The sequence below is a fragment of the Schistocerca gregaria genome, chromosome 1 (assembly GCF_023897955.1).
Source record: "Schistocerca gregaria isolate iqSchGreg1 chromosome 1, iqSchGreg1.2, whole genome shotgun sequence".
NCBI classification, from domain to species: domain Eukaryota; kingdom Metazoa; phylum Arthropoda; class Insecta; order Orthoptera; family Acrididae; genus Schistocerca; species Schistocerca gregaria.
Window position 1 is genome coordinate 382,641,265 of NC_064920.1, and position 24,955 is coordinate 382,666,219.

General features: G+C 40.8%; 1 protein-coding gene across 2 annotated transcripts in view; it reads left to right on the plus strand.

Moving 5' to 3' along the window:
- The window catches only part of LOC126348365 (dynein axonemal assembly factor 10), a 176,892-nt gene extending 154,146 nt beyond the window's left edge, over window positions 1-22,746 (plus strand). For both annotated transcript variants that reach the window (XM_050002348.1, XM_050002349.1), the window contains one exon: window positions 22,418-22,746. In XM_050002348.1, coding sequence (XP_049858305.1) covers window positions 22,418-22,622 — 205 coding nt within the window. In that variant the 3' untranslated portion in view covers window positions 22,623-22,746. The remainder of the gene's footprint in view (window positions 1-22,417) is intronic.
- The last annotated feature ends 2,209 nt before the right edge of the window (window positions 22,747-24,955 follow it).

The window sequence follows — 24,955 nt, forward strand, 5'->3', positions numbered from 1 at the left end:
CTACTCCCGTGGCCATGTTTCAACTTAAGTCTTTCATTGCTGTGTCAAACTCTTCATGCAGTATCGTATCTCACATTTCATCTTCATCTACCTCCTCTTTCATTTCCATAATATTGTCCTCAAGAACATCTCCCCTGTATAGACTCACTATATGCTCCTTCCACATTTCTGCTTTCCCTTCTTTGCTTGGAACTGGGTTTCCATCTGAGCTCTTGATATTTGTGCAAGTGGTTCTCCTTTCTCCAAAGGTCTCTTTAATTTTCCTGTGAGCCAGTATCTATCTTACCCCTCGTGTGATAAGCCTCTACATTCTTACATTTGTCCTCGAGCCATCTCTGCTTAGCCGTTTTGCACTTCCTGTCGATCTCATTTTTGAGACGTTTGTATTCCTTTGTGCCTGCTTTATTTATTGTATTTTTATATTTTCTCCTTTCATCAATTAAATTCAATATGTCAACTGTTACCCAAGGATTTCTACTAACACTTTTGTTTTTACCTACTTGATCATCTGCTGCCTTCACTATTTCATCCCTCAAAGCCACCCATTCTTTTTCTACTGTATTTCTTTCCCCCATTCCTGACAATTGTTCTGTTATGCTCTCCCTGAACCTCTGTACAACTTCTGGTTCATTCAGTTTACCCAGGTCCCATCTCCTTAAATTCCTACTTTTTGCAGTTTCTTCAGTTTTAATCTACAGTTCATAACCAATAGATTGTGATTAGAGTCCACACCTGCCCCTGGAAATGTCTTACAATTTAAAATCTGGTTCCTAAGTCTCTGTCTTACCATTATATAATCTATCTGATATCTTTTAGTATCTCCAGGGTTCTTCCATGTATACAACCTTCTTTCATGAGTCTTAAACCAAGTGCTAGCTATGATTAGGTTGTGCTCTGTGCAAAATTCTACCAGGCGGCTTCCTCTTTCATTTCTTAGCCCCAATTCATTTTCACCTACTACGTTTCCTTCTCTCCCTTTTCCTACACTCGAATTCCAGTCACCCATGACTATTAAATTTTCGTCTCCCTTCACTATCTGAATAATTTCTTTTATTTCATCATACATTTCTTCAATTTCTTCGTCATCTGCAGAGCTAGTTGCCATATAAGCTTGTACTACTGTAGTAGGTGTGGGCTTCCTATCTATCTTGGCCACAATAATGCGTTCACTATGCTGTTTGTAGTAGCTTACCCGCACTCCTATTTTTTTATTCATTATTAAACCTACTCCTGCATTACCCCTATTCGATTTTGTATTTATAACCCTGTATTCATTTGACCAAAAGTTTTGTTCTTCCTGCCACCGAACTTCACTAATTCCCACTATATCTAATTTTAACCTATCCATTTCCCTTTTTAAATTTTCCAACCTACCTGCCTGATTAAGGGATCTGACATTCCAAACTCCGATCCAAAGAATGCCAGTTTTCTTTCTCCTGATAACGACATCCTCTTGAGTAGTCCCCTCCTGGAGATCCGAATGGGGGACTATTTTACCTCCGGAATATTTTACCCAAGAGGACGCCTTCATCATTTAACCATACAGTAAAGTTGCATGCCCTCGGGAAAAATTACGACTGTAGTTTCCCCTTGCTTTCAGCCGTTCGCAGTATCAGCACAGCAAGCCCTTTTTGGTTAGTGTTACAAGGCCAGATCAGTCAATCATCCAGACTGTTGCCCCTGCAACTACTGAAAAGGCTGCTGCCCCTCTTCAGGAACCACAGGTTGTCTGGCCTCTCAACAGATACCCCTCCGTTGTGGTTGCACCTACGGTATGGCTATCTGTATCGTTGAGGCACGCAAGCCTCCCACCAATGGCATGTTATAATTTTAATTAATATTGTGTTTATACGGGTTGCTGGTGAGGAGGAAAGGTAGTTATTAGTATTTTATTAATGATCTCATTCAAAAGCAGCCAAATCACAGTCATCACAGTCGCTCAAAAAAGTTATGATTAAACTTTACTTGTTTAATCAGAATTGGACGATGACTCTCCTTGTCTGCAGTCTCAATGATTCGAAGCAATCTGCAATCCTGTGTAAATAAAATATCTTGGTTTTCTTGCATTGTTTAGTCAGTCAGGAAACCTCAGATAGAGTGGATAGTTTGCTTTGATAGAGTTTAATTATCCGATGAAATAATGGAGCTCTTGGATCTAATACTTGCAGGTTCGTTTCCAATTCATCGTAAGTTCCCTTCTGGTTACCAATGAAACGACACCTCTGTGCAAATTTCCATTTAGAGAATACATATATAATGAAATTCTGTACACACCTTCGATGTAAATGCTCAATATATATTTTCTTGAGTAGCATACAATATATTTTCAATCTCTTTCTTCCAATAATCTCAGTAGCAAAATTACAATTATTCAATGCAGCTATTCAGCACAGAGGAGATCCTAAAAGTCCTCTCAACACACCAGTGAGAATATTACCAAGAGTAATTATGCACTCATGGAATAGTAGTAGTACTGTACTACTCTGCTCATCGATTCTGTGAGTATATACATGGTCAAGTAGGAAACATAATTCACTCATAGAATTGTGCAGGGATAATTAGTTGAATATAAAGAGATATTACAGTGTGTTCATTCTTGTTTGTGAGCACTGGAAGGGGGCGTCTGAAGGATTGTTTGGTGAAGAGTGGTTCTGAAAATTTATTCATTATTAACAACACAGTATTTATCGTGAATCCAGATGCGCTAGAAGCACAGAAGATACGTGATACATTTTGAAAGGCCATGCGGCATTGTAGCGGGCATCCTCTTGCTAAAGGTTCATAAAAATTATATGAATTAAGTAGACTGGATAGTGCAGAGGGCAGGTAGTCATGAGCCAGACAGTCAAGAGAGTACTGTAACCTGCTGCAGGAATCCCATAACATGGGCAGCATCTCAGTCTAGTGATATGTTTCTGGTCATGTCCATCAGGTGATCGGAGGACTTGAGCAATTCAGTGTTGTTAGTATGCAAAAGAACTGATCAGACAGGATGTGTACTGAGAGGGAAGTTAAATTCCAGGGATGCATAACAAGAATGATTCATTAGTGGAATTCAAAATTTCTTTCCATTGTGTGGAGAACCGAAATCCAGACCCCAGGATATCGCAGCGGTATGCTTTGAATAGTACTCCTGTATGTGGTGTTACTCAGTAGTTATGTGGAGTGAAATTCCAATTGGAGCACAGAAGTGGAACCATAGTAGAGTATTGGAGAGCATATAACAAGCTGATCCTTGTGCGGGGTCAGAAAAGGTTGCATTAACCCTAACAATATCAATGAATTTTCCTTAATGCACATTACCAAGGGGGACAAGTGGGTAGGGGAACAGTACTTTATGCCCTACCTAATTCTACCAACAGTCTGGGATGCTGGAGATAATGGTCACATGTGTGTGTACGCGGTGTACTTGCTTGCGTGAATGAATTTGTGTATATGTTTATAGGAGGAGGGGGGGGGGGGGGGGGACATATTTTATCGAGCTCTTTTATATGTACTTCAGAAGGAATTTTAAACTGTAACATAGACACTAAGTTGCGAGTTCAAGTCCACACATTCCCCTACTTTTAAACCAGAGTCTGGCTGTCTGCTAAAGTGTGATGGAATCTGAAAGATAATGTACGTACTTTCTAATCCACCAGTAACAGAAAAATCTTTCAGAAACAATTTGGCAAAACAGCTCTTGGCTGCTTCAAGGTCAGAACATCCATGTTTGACAGTTTCTGCAGCGACCAGCCACATGCCGCCTTCCACCTGCCACCAAACTCTGTCCAAACAGTTGACCATGGTGCATCACTACACATGAATTTATCAACTGTCATTTCCTTGTTTGAAGTTCTAATATTTATCTTACTGTTATGTTTTATATTTTAAGGACGTGAAGTTTATGAATGATGTTTAAGCATTGTAAAATGGAGCTGCATGTTGGAAAAAGCCTAAAATTTGTGAGATATTGTTTGTTTTTTGTTTAATAAAGAGTTATTATAACCTTTTTTAAAAAAAATTTGGTGATACATGTCACCCAGATGAGGCCAATGCATGGCCTGATCTCTGTTCTCTGGTTATCTTTCCCAAGTTAGATTTTGTGCCCCAGATAAAGGTCTTCATTTATTACTTCCAGAGCATAGTTTCTGATGGAGCCCAGAACACTGACAGAGCCCATGTTTTTTGTCTTTTGGAAGTTAATTTTGAGACTAAAGCATGGAAAACATCATTCCATTCTCAGATCATATTTGACAGTTCATTTGTGCCGTTCTTAAAGAGGATGATATCATCTGTGAAGCAAAGGTGACTAAGAAATTTTCCATGTTGGTACCTTTATATCCACAGAATGGATACTTTAACACATCCCCTATAGTGAAAATGAATAACTTATGTGAGATTTTCCCTCCTTGTCTCATGCTGCTTCCTACAGGAATGTTTCCAATAATCTGGCTGTCCTATATTTTTCACATCTAGATTTTCATTATTGTAAATGTAGCAGGTTAATTTTATGAGAAGGAAAGTTGCTACTCACCATATAGTGGAGGTATTGAGTCACGGATAGGCACAACAAAAAGACTCTCACAATTATAGCTTTCGGCCATTAAGGCCTTTGTCAACAATAGGCACACAGACACACACACTCACACATATGCAACTCACACAACTGCGTTCTCAGGCAACTGAAACCACACTGCAAGCAGCATCAACAGTGGATGATGGGAGTGGTGACTGGGTGGGGGTAAGGAAGAGGCTGGAATAGGGAGGCAGACAGTGAAGTGCTGCACACTAGACGAGGTGGGGCAGGTTGGGGGGGGGGGGGGGGGGAGTAGCAGGTAAGGAGAGAAATAAAAAGACCCATTGCAGTTGTGTAGTGCTGATGGAATGGGAAGAGGATGGGTGAGGATAGTGACTAACAAAGGTTGAGGCCAGGAGGGTTATGGGAATGTAGGATGTGTTACTGGGAAAGTTCCAACCTGCGCAGTTCAGAAAATCTAGTGTTGGTGGGAAGGATCTGTATGGAACAGGCTGTGAAACAGTCATTGAAATGAAGGATATCATGTGTGGCAGCGTGTTCAGCAACAGGGTGATCCACTCTTTTCTTGGCAACTGTTTGTCAGTGGCTGTTCATGTGGACAGACAGCTTGTTGGTTGCCATGCCTACATAGAATGCACCACAGTGGCTGCAGCTTAGCTTGTAGATCACATGACCGGTTTCACAGGTTTGATGGGATACGTGATGTTAGTGATCGGACTGGAGTAGGTGGTGGTGGGAGGATGTATCGGACAGGTCTTGCATCTAGGTCTATTACAGGGGTATGAGCGATGAGGTAAGGGATTGGGAGCAGGTCTTGAGTAAGGATGGAGAGTATATTGTTAGGTTCAGTGGATGACATAATATCACTGTGGGAGGGGTGAGAAGGACAGTGGGCAGGACATTTCTCATTTCAGGGCATAATGAAAGGTAATCAAAACCCTGGCGGAGAATGTAATTCAGTTGTGCCGGTCCTTGATGGTGCTGAGTTACGAGGGGAATGCTTCTCTGTGGCGAACGGTGGGACTTTGCGAGGTGGAGGAAGACTGGAAAGATAAGGCAAACGAGATTTGTTTTTATACAAGGTTAGGAGGATAACTGTGGTCAGTGAAGGCTTCAATGAGACGCTTGGTATATTTTGAGAGGGACTGCTCGTCACTGTAGATGCAGTGACCATGGGTGGCTAGGCTGTACAAAAGGGACTTCTTGGATGGAACAGGTGGCAGCTGTCGAAGTGAAGGTATTGCTGGTGATTAGTAGATTTGATATGGACGAAGGTATTGATGTAACCATCTTTGGTTGGGTTAAGTGGGACCAGGTGAAGCAAGTGGGGGAGAAGTTGTTGAGGTTCTGGAGGAATGTTTATAGGGTGTCCTCATCTTTGATCCAAATAGCAAAGATGTCATCAATGAATCTGAGCCAGGTGAGGGATTTAGGAATCCCAGAATCCTAAGCCTAGGAACCCTAGGATCCTAGAATCCTAAACCTAAGAACTCTAGAATCCTAGGACCCTAGAATGCACCATGTGCGTGTCTTATTGTTGACAAAGGCCCTAATGGCCAAAAACTATAATTGTGAGAGTCTTTTTGTTGTGCCTATCTGGGACTCAGCATGTCCACTATATGGTGGGTAGCAACTTTCCGTCTCATAGTGTTGTTACATTCCATCCTGGATTTTCCATTGTTTGATTTTAGCAGATTAATTTGGTATCTGTTTAGTCAACATGGGCTCTGTGTGCTGTCCTCAATAGTGTCCAGGTTTCAATTTTGTGAACACCTTCTCATGTCTCTGGAGTCCATTCAATGTGGAACATTGTACCTCGTACATTTCTTTATCATCTGTGTACTGCTTGTATATGGTTAAGAGCACTGATCCTTTTCAGAATCCTGACTGTTTGGCTGGCTGATAAAAGTCAAATTTCTGATACAAGTGGTTCTTAATTATTTTTGTTAACAGCTCTTAAAATATAGATAAAAGACTAATATGCCTATAATTCTTGATGTTTGTGTTGCCTTCTTTTTCAAAGGGAGAATGAACTCTGCATTTTTCCGTGGCTCTGGAATCTTCTGTTCCTCAAGTTATGTAATATAGTTAAGAGTGCTTCTTCGTTATTCTCCCAATTTTAAGCATCTCACACGTGACTTGGTCTTCTCCTGGTTCCTTACAATTCTTGAATTACTCAGAACTGTTTCCATTTAATTTTTGTTGATGGGTTCCAATTTTTCCAGTGCCACATTCATAACATAACTTTGTGATTCATTATGCAGGCTTTGGCATGATAGTGACTGACAGGAGAGCTTCTGATGAAGGTCATCAACAGCTTTTTTAGTTTTCTCTTTTAGTGACAATTCCAGCTTGATTGTTCCAAATATTTTAATGACCTCCCCTATAGGGTCTTGTGTTTTGCATTCTCTGATCTCTTCTGATCACCTTCTTTATGTTTTTATCGATGTTTCTGTATTTGGGTGCATCTCTGTCAGTGTTTCAGCTTTCCTCTGTAAGGTGTTATGTTTCAAGGCTGAATCTTGGATTTTTCTGTTTTTTAAGTGCATTGACTCTCTTTACTGCTTATCAAATACTTCTTGTAATTGTTTATTGAGAGCTCATTCAATTCCATTGCTCTTCACATTTCTGTTGGTTGTTAAGAAAACTCACTATCATTTGTCCTCTCAAGTTTCATGTGGAGAGTACAAAGTTTGCACTGAAGAGATCAGTTCGTGTGAACTTTGCTCCTATCTTTTTATTAAAATCACTGAGTATTAATGAAAATTGGTGGTTTCTGAATTTTTTGCTGTTGTCAGATTTTCACAGAACTGTTCTGGTTCTTTACCAGTTGCAGTGGAAGTAGGTGTGTATAGGATCAAGTGATTTGACTGCTAATTTTACCATTCAGCTGAAGAGTTACATAGATCACTCTGTCTGAATTGATCATGGTCTTGGTGATAAAATGTTCCCTCCTGTTGTTCTAGCAGACCTACCCAGCCAATATGGGAATTTATATCTGAGTCATTCTGTAATAGGATGTGCCCAGACTTGAAGACAGCAATTCCTTCATCTTTGAATCTCGTCTCACTGTTTCTGAGTATGTCCCATTTCAAGTTCTGTAATTGGGTCAACAAAATATCAACTCACCAAGCAGTGACAGGAGAGTGCACATATAAAGGCAGAAAGGTTGATCAACACCTGCAACCTACAGTATAAAGACTTTCCTTCTATATTAAAGACACTAACCATTTCGTAGATTGTCTGAGATCTGTGCCTATCCCTCTCCCACCACACGCCGTGCTTATTAAAAACAAAGATTCCAAGACTTACCAAGCGGGAAAGCACCGGTAGACAGGCACAATAAATAAAACACACAAACACACACACAGAATTTCTAGCTTTCGCAACCAACGGTTGCTTCTTCAGGAAAGAGGGAAGGAGAGGGATAGACGAAAGGATGTGGGTTTTAAGGGAGAGGGTAAGGAGTCATTCCAATCCCGGTAGCGGAAAGACTTACCTTAGGGGGGAAAAAGGACAGGTGTACACTCGCACACACACACACACACATGTGTGAAGTAGAGGGAAAGAGGAAAGGATGTGGGTTTTAAGGGAGAGGCTAAGGAGTCATTCCAATCCCGGGAGTGGAGAGACTTACCTTAGGGGGAAAAAAAGGATAGGTACACACACACACACACACACACACACACACACACACACACACACACACACACACACACACACACACACACATCCATCCACACATACACAGACACAAGCAGACATTTGTAAAGGCAAAGAGTTTGGGCAGAGATGTCAGTCGAGGTGGAAGTACAGAGGCAAAGAAGTTGTTGAAAGACAGGTGAGGTATGAGTGGCGGCAACTTGAAATTAGCGGAGGTTGAGGCCTGGCAGATATCGAGAAGAGAGGATATACTGAAGGGCACTCATACCTCACCTGTCATTCAGCATCATCTTTGCCTCTGCATTTCTGCCTCGACTGACATCTCTGCCCAAACTCTTTGGCTTTAAATATGTCTACTTGTGTCTGTATATGTATGGATGGATTTGTGTGTGTGTGTGTGTGTGTGCGAGTAAATACCTATCCTTTTTTCCCCCTAAGGTAAGTCTTTCCACTCCTGGGATTGGAATGACTCCTTACCCTCTCCCTTAAAACCCACATCCTTTCATCTTTCCTTCTCCTTCCCTCTTTCCTGATGAAGCAACTACCAGTTGCGAAAGCTCAAAATTTTGTGTGTGTGTTTGTGTGTTATTTTATTGTGCCTGTCTACCAGCGCTTTCCCGCTTGGTAAGTCTTGTCAATCTATGTTTTTAATATATTTTTCCCATGTGGAAGTTTCTTTCTATTTTATTTACATCATTAATTTGAACCCAACAATTACGTTTGTTATTGTCTCTGTTGCATTTCGAAATCTCTTATATCATCTTACTTTCTCTTTTTGTTTGTACAAGTAGTTTCACTTTGTATTCATCTTCCCTTTTTCCGTAATCTACATACATTTTATCCTGCCTAATTATACTCAATAATATGTAATTCACTTCCAAACCATAACCTAAAAACTTTTAACGCTTTCAACATTACCGCTGCCATAAAATCCACTGTTCCAAGTTTACAAACATTTCGTGTAAACTCGTGAATACTATTTCACAGCTTCAGTTCCTTTCACCCATTAAACAACCGTCTCAGCTATTTCCAACAACATTCGTTTTATTTCCATTCCCATTTTTCCCACATAACCGATCATTTTTTAACAGCTTCCCACATGTTTAAACGTTATTATTTCTTGGTCAAACAATTGTTAACCTCATTTTCATAATCTGCCAGTACATAACCAGTCCTTTGAATACATTTACACGCAGTTTTTTTCGAAATTTTCCCGAATTTCCCCACCCTTTAACGTGTTTAGCAGACAACACAACTACCTAACCTTTGCACCCATTGTTGTTCACCAACCTAAGTTCAGCACAGGATCAACATAGCTCATCTCAAACCAACACTTTTTTGACTTTTTTCACACGTTTATCTCTATATTCACTTTAACCTCATGTTACCCTTTCCACCTTCTAATACCATGTCAACCTCACAACATCCCTACAACGACCCTGTTAAATTTTATTTACATTCCCTCCGCAAACATGCCTTCACCCTTTCCAGATTACGCTCCAATATTTTGTTTACTCAGGCTTGTCTGACATTTGGCATTACCCCCAAAGGCCTCACACTTAAAGTTCCCATCTCTGGCTGCAATCCTTCTTTCCATCAGTCCTTTATACCAGTTCCAAACTGCACAATCCATAGCCCTCGCCCGCCTAATCCTTCACCTATACATTGACTCGGCCAATGAACACACCCATCAATTCCTATCCCAAATCAAAGTCCTCAATCTTTCCTCTCCCACATCCACACCGGCTGTTCATAGCATCCTCCTACAGGCCAACCGCAAATTAGAACAGCATGCCACCCTCCACCTCAAAAAACTATCCAATCTCCTGGTTTCCCACGTCCAGAAAGGCAACTCACTCACCCTCCACAACCTTTCCTACAAACCTCAACCTCCTCTCATTGCACACAGACCCAGTCTCTCCCATCTACTCAGTCTCCCACTTCCAGCTCCACTCCCCCCAACACCTCAAAATTCTAGTCAACACAATCTGGAACCACAACACCCGAATTCAGTAGTTAACCTTTCCTTCAAACCTCTCTCCCAATCCGAAACCTCTGTCCTATCCAAAGGTCTCACCTTCAGCCCCACTCCCAGATTCAACCAAACTGCCCTTGTCAAAGATTTACTGTCCTACACTCGTTGTCTCTGCTGGAAATATCACTTTGCCACGAAGAAAAATAATCCTGATCCCACTCCTAATGATCCAACTCCCCAAGACATTATCCAAATTGAACCCTGCCCGGAACAGTTCCATCCTCCAGCACAGTGGGACCCACCTCCTCTTCCTAAAAATCACCCTCTCCAAACCTTCCAGGAATTTCTCACTTCCAGCCTTGCCTCTCAATCTTTCTTGAAAAACCTTAATCCTACTCCCAACATCACCACAGCCGAAGCCCAGGCTATCCGTGATCTGAAAGCTGACCGATCCATCATCATTCTTCCGGCTGGCAAGGGTTCCACGACCATGGTACTTGATCGTCGGGAGTATGTGGCTGAGGAACTGCGTCAGCTTTCAGACAACTCTACATATAAAGTTTGTCAAGGTAATCCCATTCCTGATGTCCAGGCGGAGCTTCAAGGAATCCTCAGAACCTTAGGCCCCCTACCAAACCTTTCACCTGACTCCATCAAACTCCTGACCCCACCGACACCTCGCACTCCTACCTTCTACCTACTTCCTAAAATTCACAAACCCAAACATTCCGGCCGCCCCATTGTAGCTGGTTACGAAGCCCCCACAGAACGTATCTCTGCCTACATAGATCAACACCTTCAACCCATTACATGCAGTCTCCCATCCTTCATCAAAGACACCAACCACTTTCTCGAACGCCTGGAATCCTTACCCAATATGTTACCCCCGGAAACCATCCTTGTAACCATTGATGCCACTTCCCTATACACAAATATCCCGCACGTCCAGGGCCTCGCTGCAATGGAGCACTTCCTTTCACGCAGATCACCTGCCACCCTACCTAAAACCTCTTTCCTCGTCACCTTAGCCAGCTTCATCCTGACCCACAACTTCTTCACTTTTGAAGGCCAGACATACCAACAATTAAAGGGAACAGCCATGGGTACCAGGATGGCCCCCTCGTATGCCAACCTATTAATGGGTCATTTAGAGGAAGCCTTCTTGGTTACCCAAGCCTGCCAACCCAAAGTTTGGTACAGATTTATTGACGACATCCTCATGATCTGGACTCACAGTGAAGAACAACTCCTGAATTTCCTTTCCAACCTCAACTCCTTTGGTTCCATCAGATTCACATTGTCCTACTCCAAATCCCATGCCACTTTCCTTGACGTTGACCTCCATCTGTCCAATGGCCAGCTTCACACGTCCGTCCACATCAGACCCACCAACAAGCAACAGTACCTCCATTATGACAGCTGCCACCCATTCCACATCAAACGGTCCTTTCCCTACAGCCTAGGTTTTCGTGGCAAATGAATCTGCTCCAGTGCGGAATCCCTGAACCATTACACCAACAACCTGAAAACAGCTTTCGCATCCCGCAACTACCCTCCCAACCTGGTACAGAAGCAAATAATCAGAGCCACTTCCTCATCCCCTCAAACCCAGAACCTCTCACAGAAGAACCCTAAAAGTGCCCCACTTGTGACAGGATACTTCCCAGGACTGGATCAGACTCTGAATGTGGCTCTCCAGCAGGGATACGACTTCCTAAAATCCTGCCCCGAAATGAGATCCATCCTTCATGAAATCCTCCCCACTCCACCAAGAGTGTCTTTCCGCCGTCCACCTAACCTTCGTAACCTCTTGGTTCATCCCTATGAAATCCCCAAACCACCTTCCCTACCCTCTGGCTCCTACCCATGTAACCGCCCCCGGTGTAAAACCTGTCCCATGCATCCTCCTACCACCACCTACTCCAGTCCTGTAACCCGGTAACCCGGAAGGTATATACGATCAAAGGCAGAGCCACGTGGGTGCTTTCACACATTTACCAACTGACCTGCCTACACTGTGAAACTTTCTATGTGGGAATGACCAGCAACAAACTGTCCATTCGCATGAATGGACACAGGCAGACAGTGTTTGTTGGTAATGAGGATCACCCTGTGGCTAAACGTGCCTTGGTGCACGGCCAGCACGTCTTGGCACAGTGTTACACCGTCCGGGTTATCTGGATACTTCCCACCAACACCAACCTATCCGAACTCCGGAGATGGGAACTCGCCCTTCAGTGTATCCTCTCTTCTCGATATCTGCCAGGCCTCAACCTCCGCTAATTTCAAGTTGCCGCCGCTCGTCCCTCACCTGTCTTTCAACAACTTCTTTGCCTCTGTACTTCTGCCTCGACTGACATTTCTGCCCGAACTCTTTGCCTTTACAAATGTCTGCTTGTGTCTGTGTATGTGCGGATGGATATGTGTGTGTGTGCGCGAGTGTACACCTATCCTTTTTTCCCCCTAAGGGAAGTCTTTCCGCTCCCGGGATTGGAATGACTCCTTACCCTCTCCCTTAAAACCCACATCCTTTCGTCTTTCCCTCTCCTTCCCTCGTTCCTGAAGAAGCAACCGTCGGTTACGAAGTCTAGAAATTCTGTGTGTGTGTTTGTGTGTTTTATTTATTGTGCCTATCTACCGGCGCTTTCCCGCTTGGTAAGTCTTGGAATCTTTATGTAAAATAGAAAGAAACTTCCACATGGGAAAAATATATTAAAAACAAAGATTCCAAGACTTACCAAGCGGGAAAGCGCCGGCAGACAGGCACAATGAACAAAACACACAAACACAGACACAGAATTACTAGCTTTCGCAACCGATGGTTGCTTCTTCAGGAAGGAGAGGGAAAGACGAAAGGATGTGGGTTTTAAGGGAGAGGGTAAGGAGTCATTCCAATCCCGGGATCTTTCCGCCCCCGGGATTGGAATGACTCCTTACCCTCTCCCTTAAAACCCACATCCTTTCGTCTTTCCCTCTCCTTCCTGAAGAAGCAACCATCGGTTGCGAAAGCTATGTGTGTGGCATGGTGCAAGTTCTGAGCAGCCAATCACCTAGATGACAACCTGGTGTAACAAGAATTGTGATTCATCTGACTAGGTGACATGTTTCCATTGATCCACAGACCTGTCCTTACAATCCCATGCCCACTCCAATCATGATGGTATCAGTGGGCTAACATGGGAATACATAAGGATCATCTGCTGTGGACCTCCATGTTCAACAGTGTGTGCAGAACATTGTGCTCTGAAACACTTGTGCCAACACCAATACTATACTCTGTTATCAGATCTGCCCCAGATCTTGCCACCTGTCCTGCTTCACAGGGCAACAATGCATTTGAAATCCACATTCTGTAATGAAGCATGGACGCCCAACACCTACTCATGAGTTGACTATACTTCAACCACATTCCATAAAACAGCCAACTATCTTTGCCGTTTCCAAGATGCTTGTCTCCAGACGCTGGGCCATGACAATCTGCCATTTGTCAAAGTCGTTTATGTCTGTGAATTGCCACATTTGCGCCCTGTATTGTCACTAGAATGATTCCCCATTCATCTGTGCTCTGCCTATGTAGCTTCCTGACCATGTCATGTGCCCACATTACCACTATGTTTGTTCAGTCTCATGGGGGGCAATGGTGATAATGTTTTGACCCATCTGTGTGTATTGATGTGCATAGATAAATCTTAATTATAAAACCTTGTAAAAAATAGAAAGTGTGTCGAATGAAAGCCTTAAACATGTCACAAAAAATCAAATTGTGGCATCTGTAGCTTGTAAGTTGATAAGCTTGTTACAGCACACTGAAGGGTCATTAATTTATTAAGTACTAGCTGCACCCAGCCCCACTTCATTGTAGCTTAGTCTGGTTAAATGGAAAACAGGGAAAATAGAGAGGACATGTTTCTAATTTATGTGGGAATTGGATGTACATCATAATCTCTTCCTGCCTCTTTTTCTGTCATCTCCTCCTTCTGCTCTCTACGTCCATCTCCTCTCACCCCTTCCCTCCTCTTCACTGACCATGAGCTTTGTTTATTGTTATTCCAAATTCAGATTCTGTAGTAGTTTTCTAATCACAAGCCATAAATACAACTTTCCTTTTTTTTCTGTACAAACCATCTGTGAGAAAGAAACCAAAACAGCACGTTGTAGTGTGTACAGTGTATGTTTTAAAATATGTATAATGAAGAAGAATATTTGTGTATGAGAAACAGTTTAAATGGTCTGCTATTGTGATTAAAACAGCCTGTGATAAAGACAACAAATCCACACATTTTTACAGCGGAGAATTTTCTTTCCTACAGTCAGTTTCATTGGAAACCCTATATATTGTTGTCTAAAAAATGATATAGTCTATGTCCATATGAGTGTTTAGTAGAGCATCATTTAAAATTTGAAGTAATTCTGTGAAGAATGGCCGGTTGGTGTGGCCGAGCAGTTCTAGGTGCCTCAGTCTGGAACCGCGCGACCGCTACGGTCGCCGGTTCAAATCCTGCCTCAGGCATGGATGTGCGTGATGTCCTTTGGTTAGTTAGGTTTAAGTAGTTCTTAGTTCTAGGGGACTGATGACTTCAGATGTTAAGTCCCATAGTGCTCCGAGCCATTTGAACATTTTTGAGAGGAATGTTTTGATACTTTTCATAATAATGTTTCTCCCTTACATATTATGTATCTGTATAAATAAAAATCTTATTGTTTATCTGTACAGAACCATAAATCTCTGAAAATTCTTCACCAATTGCTTTGAAATTTTGACAAAATTTTATATTCGAATAAGCGCGTGTTTTTACGTACCTTCTGGAACACTGTGTGCTACATAAATATATAAATTATATACATATTAAATAAAGATGTAAATATATGCGAAGTCTGCCTAAAAAGTATACAATCTGCCTAAAAAGTATCCAACCTTTGATTTTCTCGCGCAAAATATAGATGATAGCATGGTGCCACTGTACACAGTAAAGGAAGAGACCTTTATGTGCATGCGTGAATTTTGTCCCTGCCTTCCCTGACGTCATTTGCTGCCTGTCGGTCGCTGAGTGAGGTGCTACACAACGTGTTCGTCGGATTACCGATTCTCTCAAGATGACTGAACATGTTGAGCATCAAATTTTGTCAAAACCTTGGTGATTCTCAAAGTGAAACAATTCATAAGATTCAGCAGGTGTTTGGAGAAGATGTGATGGGTGTAACACAAAAAAAATCAAAAATTGCCGCACATCAGTGGAGAGTGACCAGTGTTCTGGCAGGCCCCAAACTGCTTGGAGTGCAGCTGTTGTTGAGAGGGTGCAAAATTTGGTGACGCCAGATCATTGTTTGACTGTGCGGGGGATTGCTCAAGAAGTTGGAGTGAGTAAAGATTCTGCACATGCAGTTTTGCATGATGATTTGAACATGCACCGAGTGGCTGCGAAATTCGTGTCCAAGTTGTTGTTACCAGAACAAAAGACATCCATTTTGACATTACACAGGACACCACCAACGCTGATCCTGGGTTTCCAAACACTGTGATAACTGGAGATGAGTCATGGGTGTATGGGTATGACCCAGAAACAGAAAGACAGTCGTTGCAATGGAAGCATCCCGAGTCTCCAAGGCCGAAGAAAGTGTGGCAGGTGCGAAGCAAAATCAAGGTGATGCTGACTGCCTTCTTTGATGTCCGTGGAATTGTGCATCATGAATACGCACTGGAAGGACAAACAGTAACAAAGGAGTACCATCAAGATGTTCTCCGGTGACTCTGTGACGCAGTTCGGTGCAAAAGACCAGACATGTGGATGACAAAAAACTGGCAACTACAGCATGACAACGTCCCCACACATTCCTCCAACTTGATCCAAAACTTCTTGGCCAAACATGGAATTATAGCTGTTCACCAACCTCCCTACTCTCCAGACATGGCTCTTTGTGACTTTTGGTTGTTTCCAAAATTGAAGGCCACTGAAAAGATCCCATGTTGAGAGCAGAGAAGAGATAATGCAGAACACAATGACAGAGCTTAACACCATTCCAAAAGAAAACTTCCAGAGGTGTTTCCGGCAATGGAAAGATTGGTGGGCTAATGTGTGCAAGCACAAGGGGCCTACTTTGAAGGGGATTAGGGTCCCAACCCTATCAGGTATTCGACATTTTTTTTCTGGCCAGATACTTTTTAGACAGGTCTCATATACCGTATGGTGCTCCAGTATGTATATAAAAATACGCACTTACTCAAATGCGGCATTGCTTCAAACTTGCAAAGGAATCAGTGTAGAAGCTTCAGAGACTTAAAATTTTGAACAAACGAACATTCATATATAGACACACACACACACACACACTATATGCCAGTCTCACAAGTATATAAGAAATGTGTGCATTCTAATGCAACATTGTGTCAAAATTTGAAAGTAGTTGTCAAACATCTTTGGAGATATAAGACTTCAAACAAATGAACATTTACATTTTTATTTATATGGGGGTAAATGTTCATTTGTTCAAAATCTTAAATTTCCAAAATTTGTTTACTGATTCCTTTGAAATTGTGACACAGTGTTGCATTTGAATGTGCTCATGTTTTTATATGCATCTTGGAGTGTCATAGAGTGTATAAATATGTATATTGTACATACAAGGGTGGTTTGAAAAGTTCTCGGAACCACCATGAGAGGTCAGCACAAGCGCAATGAGTTGCTCAAGTTGTATTCATTGGACTGTTGCCTGTAAACACGTGCCACATCAGTGCTCTTGGAAGAGAGCTGTGGCAGTGACGTGGCTCTGTTGTTCCTGTGTAGTGATTTGTGAGGATGGAAAAAAATGGAGATTCAAGCAGTGATTAAGTACTTCGTAAAGAATGGTATGAAAGCAAAGGACGTTAATGCCTATTTCCAGAATACACTGGGAGACTCTGCTCCTTTTTATTCAACTGTTGCCAAGTGGTCAAATGAATTTAAATTTGGTCAGGAGAGCTTAGATGATGATCCATGCAGTGATTGGCCAAGATGTGTCACTACTCCAGAAATCATTGCAAAAGTACACAAAATGATCATGGAGGATTGCCAATTGAAAGTGCATGATATTGCTCACACTTGCCAGATATCATCTGAAAGGGTATATCACATTTTAACTGAAGAATTAGAAATTAAAAAATTATCTGCAAGATGGGTGCTGCGACTCTTGACACTGGCGCCCGCACACATGTGCTGTTGCTATGGCAAAATTACACGAACTAAGGTATGAATTGTTGCCACACCACCTTATTCACCTGATATAGCTCTATCAGATTTCTGTGTCTTCCCAAAACCAAAAATTTTTCTTGATGGATGAAGTTTCACTTCAAACGAAGAATTGATAGCAGGAGTTGACAACTATTTTGCAGGAATGGAGGAAACTCATTGTCAACTGGAACATCGTGTGCATTAATCTACAAGGAGACTACATTGGAAAATAAAAAAAGTTACTTTTTTTCTATTCTGTTCCGAGAACCTTTCAAACCCTCATATTATACAACATTGTGGGAAAATTTCAAAGCAATCAGTGAAGAACTTTTGGAGATTTACAATGTTGTACAAACAAAGATTTATATTTTTATTTATATAGATTAACATTGTACACATAGCAACATGACACTGGGAAGATGGCTGCCACATTAGCAACTTACATCAGGGATGAAAATTGATTTCTTATTTGAATTATATGCAGTTAATGTCTTGAAATTAATTGGAGAATAAAGGTCTAGTACAATGATGCATATGTGACAGCAATGAATCTACTATTGGAGTTGGAAGTTCAGAAACTATATGACACTTGTGGCACCCAGAGCCTTCTCTGGGTCAGGCAGATTGCATTATGTTTTCAGGATTGCTCAAGCCATAGGATTGACTGAAATTAAAAACTGCTGAACAATATTGCAACAACTCTAAATGTTAGCCATGTTTATACTTTCCACATGAAGGATTAAGTACTCCATTTTCATAAACTGTCTGGAAGATGCATGCTACGGGAGCTGACTCATGAGGTGAAAGAGCAATGTATTAGCACATGTGAAAAGTTTTTGTGAAGAGAAGAACCCAGAGACAAGACCTAGGTCCATTATAGTCAATCGGAGATGAAGAGAGCAAGCAAATAATGGTGAAATTCCTCATTATGCAAACTGTGTAAGTTTTCATACAGCTATGAGCAACAAGTTTTGTGCTGACCCTATTCTGGGACAGAAAGGCACCATGTTGTTGTCCATCCCACCCCTCCTGCCATTGAAGTCATTGCAGTAGTCAGTATCTTGGAAACTCATAGAAGCAGTGCGTGTCAAGAAGTTCCATGTTGATGGAGAGGTAACTGATATATATTTACTGTTTTAATTTTTACTAGCTTTGTATTTGGATTCTCAATATCTACCAGAGTATTTCACGAGAACGATAATTGTGGAATATTTTTCTTGTGTATTCTACAACAGCTGTAGTAAATTAGTTTTTACACTTCCTCATTCCTCAAAATTTCATTGGCAGCTCTTGATTCGGTTACACCCTCAGCAGCCATCTGTGTAATAGTTTGGGGATAAAGAAATGCCTCATCCTTTTGTTGCCTACATGGCAAAAAGCTGTTGTGTGCCTCATTTAATAATCTTTAAAAAACTGTATTTTATCACATGTCTACTAATGGCAGTTTCTGTTTGCAGTTGCTGGGATCAGGTATAAGCCTCTCATGTAAAATTCACTTATATTATTTGTAAATTTATTGGATGATCACTGTAAACATAATTAATTGCTCAATGTGATTGTGTGCTTGCTGTGAAACTAAGGTTACTTATTTCTCCTGTTTCATACTAACATTCATGTGTCACTTAAAACACATACAAAAACATCAATTTATGAGCCTAGTGATGTATAGGTATGTCTGTCTAATAAAAGGCTAAAACCAATTTTTGTGTAATTTCATAAATGCTGTACCCATTGTCGTGGAAACTCTTGGAAGGTGCAACATGTGAAATAAGGGAAAGGTAACCACTCATCTATAGCAGACAGATGTGTGGTGCATAGAAACACATAACAGGAAACACTATTCACATGACCTTTCATGCTCATGCTCCTTTTCTAGTAAAAGTACACACAGACACCCAAATGCACACTCCCGTGGTCACGAAAGTGTGCATTTCGGTGTCTCTGGGGTTGTGTGTACTTTCACTAGAAAAAAAGAGCAAAAGTTTGAAAGGTTGTGAGAACTGTGTTCTATGTTAAATGTCTCTGTTGTTGTTGTTGTTGTTGTTGTGGTGGTCTTCAGTCCTGAGACTGGTTTGATGCAGCACTCCATGCTACTCTATCCTGTGCAAGCTTCTTCATCTCCCAGTACCTACTGCAACCTACATCCTTCTGAATCAGCTTAGTGTAGTCATCTCTTGGTCTCTATCTACGATTTTTACCCTCCACGCTGCCCTCCAATACAAAATTGGTGATCCCTTGATGCCTCAGAACATGTCCTACCAACCGATCCCTTCTTCTGGCCAAGTTACGCCACAAACTTCTCTTCTCCCCAATCCCATTAAATACTTCCTCATTAGTTATCTGATCTACCCATCTAATCTTCAGCATTCTTCTGTAGCACCATATTTCGAAAGCTTCTATTCTCTTCTTGTCCAAACTATTTATCGTCCATGTTTCACTTCCATACATGGCTACACTCCATACAAATACCTTCAGAAATGTCTTCCTGACACTTAAATCTATACTCAATGTTAACAAATTTCTCTTCTTCAGAAACGCTTTCCTTGCCATTGCCAGTCTACATTTTATATCCTCTCTACTTCGACTATCATCAGTTATTTTACTCCCCAAATAGGAAAACTCCTTTACTATGTTAAGTGTCTCATTTCCTAATCTAATTCCCTCAGCATCACCCAACTTAATTCAACTACATTCCATTATCCTTGTTTTGCTTTTGTTGATGTTCATCTTATATCCTCCTTTCAAGACACTATCCATTCCGTTCAACTGCTCTTCCATCTCCTTTGCTGTCTCTGACAGAATTACGATGTCATTGGTGAACCTCAAAGTTTTTATTTCTTCTCCATGGATTTTAATACCTACTCCAAATTTTTCTTTTGTTTCCTTTACTGCTTGCTCAATGTCTCTATGCTCCACATATCAGTCTGCTATAGGTGAGTGGTTGCCTTTCTCTTATTTCACATACTGATTATAATGTTATAAGATAATTTATTTGGTATTTTTAAGCAAATTTACAATGTTTTAATGACCTCCTTCAGTAAGCTACTTTTGTATTACAGCTAGCCTTACTGTGCTTATGCTGTAATTTACTCCTTTGATGTTGCATGACTGTAACAAGGGAGCCTCATATGTCATGTACTACCATATTGTTACTAAAGAAGAACAGAGTGAATTTTTGCCTTTTCTGCAGACAGTCTCCAGTGTTACACACGTTTCTCTTGCATTGTGGTTGATATTTTGACTGTTGAGAACTGGCCATAAGAGAAAGTTATGGCTATTTTAATATATTATAGCCAATAGGATTTTAATGTGAATCATTCATGTTATTGTTGTTGTGGTCTTCAGTCCTGAAACTGGTTTGATGCAGCTCTCCATGCTACTCTATCCTATGCAGCTTCTTCATCTCCCAGTACCTACTGCAGCCTACATCCTTCTGACTCTGCTTAGTGTATTCATCTCTTGGTCTCCTTCTACAATTTTTACCCTCCACACCAAATTGGTGATCCCTTGATGCCTCAGAACATGTCCTACCAACCGATCCCTTCTTCTAGTCAAGTTGTGCCACAAACTCCTCTTGTCCCCAATTCTATTCAATACCTCCTCATTAGTTATGTGATCTACCCATCTAATCTTCAGCATTCTTCTGTAGCACCACATTTCGAAAGCTTCTATTCTCTTCTTGTCTAAACTATTTATCGTCCATGTTTCACTTCCATACAAATACTTTCAGACACGACTTCCTGACACTTAAATCTATACTCAGTGTTAACAAATTTCTCTTCTTCAGGAATGCTTTCCTTGCCATTGCCAGTTTACATTTTATATCCTCTCTACTTCGACCATCATCAGTTATTTTGCTCCCCAAATAGCAAAACTCCTTTACTACTTTAAGTGTCTCATTTCCTAATCTAATTCCCTCAGCATCACCCGACTTAATACTACATTCCATTATCCTTGTTTTGCTTTTGTTGATGTTCATCTTATACCCTCCTTTCAAAACACTGTCCATTCTGTTTAACTGCTCTTCCAAGTCCTTTGCTATCTCTGACAGAATTACAATGTCATCGGTGAACGTCAAAGTTTTTATTTCTTCTCCATGGATTTTAATACCTACTTCAAACTTTTCTTTTGTTTCCTTTACTGCTTGCTCAATATACAGATTGAATAGCATACGGGAGAGGCTACAACCCTGTCACACTCCCTTCCCAACCACTGCTTCCCTTTCATGTCCCTCGGCTCTTATAACTGCCATCTGGTTTCTATACAAATTGTAAATAGCCTTTCGCTTCCCTGTATTTTACCCCTGCCACCTTCAGAATTTGAAAGAGAGTATTCCAGTCAACATTGTCAAAAGCTTTCTCTAAGTCTACAAATGCTAGAAACGTAGGTTTGCCTTTCCTTAATCTTTCTTCTAAGATAAGTCGTAGGGTCAGTATTGCCTCACGTGTTCCAACTTTTCTACGGAGTCCAAACTGATCTTCTCCGAGGTCAGCTTCTACCAGTTTTTCCATTCGTCTATAAAGCATTCGTGTTAGTATTTTCCAGCTGCGACTTATTAAAGTGATAGTTCGGTAATTTTCACATCTGTCAACACCTGCTTTCTTTGTGATTGGAATTACTATATTCTTCTTGAAGTCTGGGGGAATTTCGTCTGTCTCATACATCTTGCTCACTAGATGGTAGAGTTTTGTTAGGTGTGGCTCTCCCAAGGCTGTCAGTAGTTCTAATAGAATGTTGTCTACTCCCGGGGCCTTGTTTCTACTTAGGTCTTTCAGTGCTCTGTCAAACTCTTCATGCAGTATCATATCTCCTATTTCATCTTCATCTACCTCCTCTTCCATTTCCATAATATTGTCCTCAAGAACATTGCCCCTGTACAGACCCTCTATATACTCCTACCACCTTTCTGCTTTCCCTTCTTTGCTTAGAACTGGGTTTCCATCTGATCTCTTGATATTCATGCATCATTCATAGCATTGCCATTTATTACCTCTTAGCTTGTGTATTAATAAAATCACTCCATAATTGTAAAATTATTCATTTCATTTGTTCCAGCAATTACCCTGCACACCGAGTGAAAACAACAGATGATGGAGCAGTAGGTGTAGTGGGGACAGTTAGTTTACTGCAGAACAACACATTATCCAGTCAGCCAATCTCAAGCTATGACTGGAATCCAGATAAAATAGGACTGGCCTTATGTACTGCTTTTGATCAGACATTACGTGTTGTCATTGTAACTAAATTAAATAACTATTAAGCACCAAAATAAAAAGTAAATTTTATGAAAGAAAGACTGATTCATAACTTTAAAAACAAATGATACATTGTGTAGTCTGTAATCTTTTCCTTTTTTTGTCATTAAAACTTTTGCACTGCCAGAACTTGTAAGTGTGCTATTTGCAGCAGTATCAACACAAGTCTTACGATGATGATTAATGGTCATTTGTCATTTCAAAGAAAATAAATCCAGAGAAGAGAAGTTTATGCTCAAGAACACAACAATAATTTATTGTAAAATTATTTTTGCCGACCTTCTGGCAGATAATCAGGATAATTGAGGTATTTTGTAGATTTAGAAGTAATCCAAAGGGTAGTGTTCATATAGCCTAGATCACTTTAGGAGAAAATTAGATTCTCCATACATTATTCATGAAATATGAACTAATATTCATACCTTCATTATTTTGCGTAGTTTGTGAGGAGGTGAGTCGTTTTATGTTTGATATTGGTAATTTATATAAGCTTAAGAGAAATTAAACAATCTGGAGTCTAACCTCCCAGTTTAAATACAGTTTCTTAAAACACTCTTGTAGCAAAAGTTTGTTGCAGCAGCACAATCATTTAATTTAATCCCTTGTGTATCCTTTTCAACTAGGGTAGCAAACTTCTTGAAAACAGTAATGTGTAATGCATTATATCAGGGCAAATGATGGTTTACTCTGCCTGTACTTTAAAAGATGAGAGATGATGGAGATATTAATTTTTTAAAATTAATAGTTAAGTTTCAGGCAGCATATTGTGAGAGAAATGGTCTATTATTATGTGCAGTTAATATAAGGTATATGGACACAGCATATTATAATTCCTTCTCATTTCAGGACATGATTTTACGAAGACATGGCCTTGTCGAAGGAGCTGATTGATTGATACATTCAAGTGGGTGACAAGTTGTGTGCTCTGAAGATGCTTATTGGAAAGATCAGCACTACCAGGATTGGATGTGATGGCCTGGTAAATCTGCTTTTGAACTAGGCTGTTGGGATAATTACTTCCAGTGAAGGCTGAAGTGAGAGTGGTGGTGTATTGCTGTAAAGAGTCTGCATCCGAACAAATATGCTGGATCTGGAGGATGTTATATGGTCCTATCTACAGTCGCCATTTACTCTTTCTTTTCTGTAGGGCTGGAGATTTTGGAAGTGATTTTATCATCATGGTTTCTTCAGCTGAATATTCTTGTGCACACCTTAACCTCTTGTATAATAGGCATTGGTTTGAGTTCTAGCCTGTCCGATCAGTGTAATCAGTGTATTCCTTAACTTTTCCCCCAGTGTTAATTCTTTAGTCAGATATGGCAGTGTGTTTATCCAGTTGTTAACTTCTTTTTGACTTAGTAAGTAATCTGAAGGTGTTAAGGAGTTGTGTAAATTAGAAGTTGTTAACTATGTACTCAAAGGTTCAATAAATTCCACCCATTGTGTATGTTGTGTACTTACATGTGTTCATACAAAATGATTAAATTCTCTGAAAACACGTTGATTCAGGTTACCTTGTGGATGAAATTTTGCTATAAAAATGTTTATCATGTTACAATCCTGTAGGAAATCTTTACTTTTTTTTGCATGTTAAGGCTGAAGCGATATTTGTTACAATGTGCAGTCTTACCAGCTGTTGGTATGTAGTCCCTAAGAATTCTGAGATAATGGCAGATACCATTGTCATCTTTATAGCATAAAGTTTGACGCATTTTGAAAAAAAAAGATGATGAAGATCTAACACGTGCTTAACTCCACCTTTTGCAGAGGTACTGGACCAAGAACATCGACAGATACTACTTGCAGAGGTTGAGTTAATAACATAGGGTGTACTTTTGTATAGCAGGACTTGTTTGTCGGTTTTGTTCTCTGGCAGATCTAACAAGTTTTTAGCTACTGTTCTACATATCATACCAGGAAAGTTTACAATATTACGAAAAGGAAAGTTACTACTCAGCATATAGCGGGGATGCAGAGTCACGGATAGGCACAACAGAAAACATCACAAATAAGCTTTCAGCCGGCAGGACCTTCATCAAAAATAGACGACACACACACACACACACACACACACACACACACACACACACACACACACACACACACACACACGCCCACACACACACACACACACGACCCCCAAGGGGCTTGCCCCTCTTTGGCAGGTTTGTGCTTGGCTACCATGGGGGCCCAGTCATTGCAGCATCTTTTCCCTTCCATGCTGCATGTCTGTCCTCTTGCTGTTCTCTGTCCCCTCCCTTGGGGAACATGTCTGGGATGCTATTGGGAATCTTCTGCATAGTCTGTTGCTGACATAAGAACAGTCTCACCTTTCACT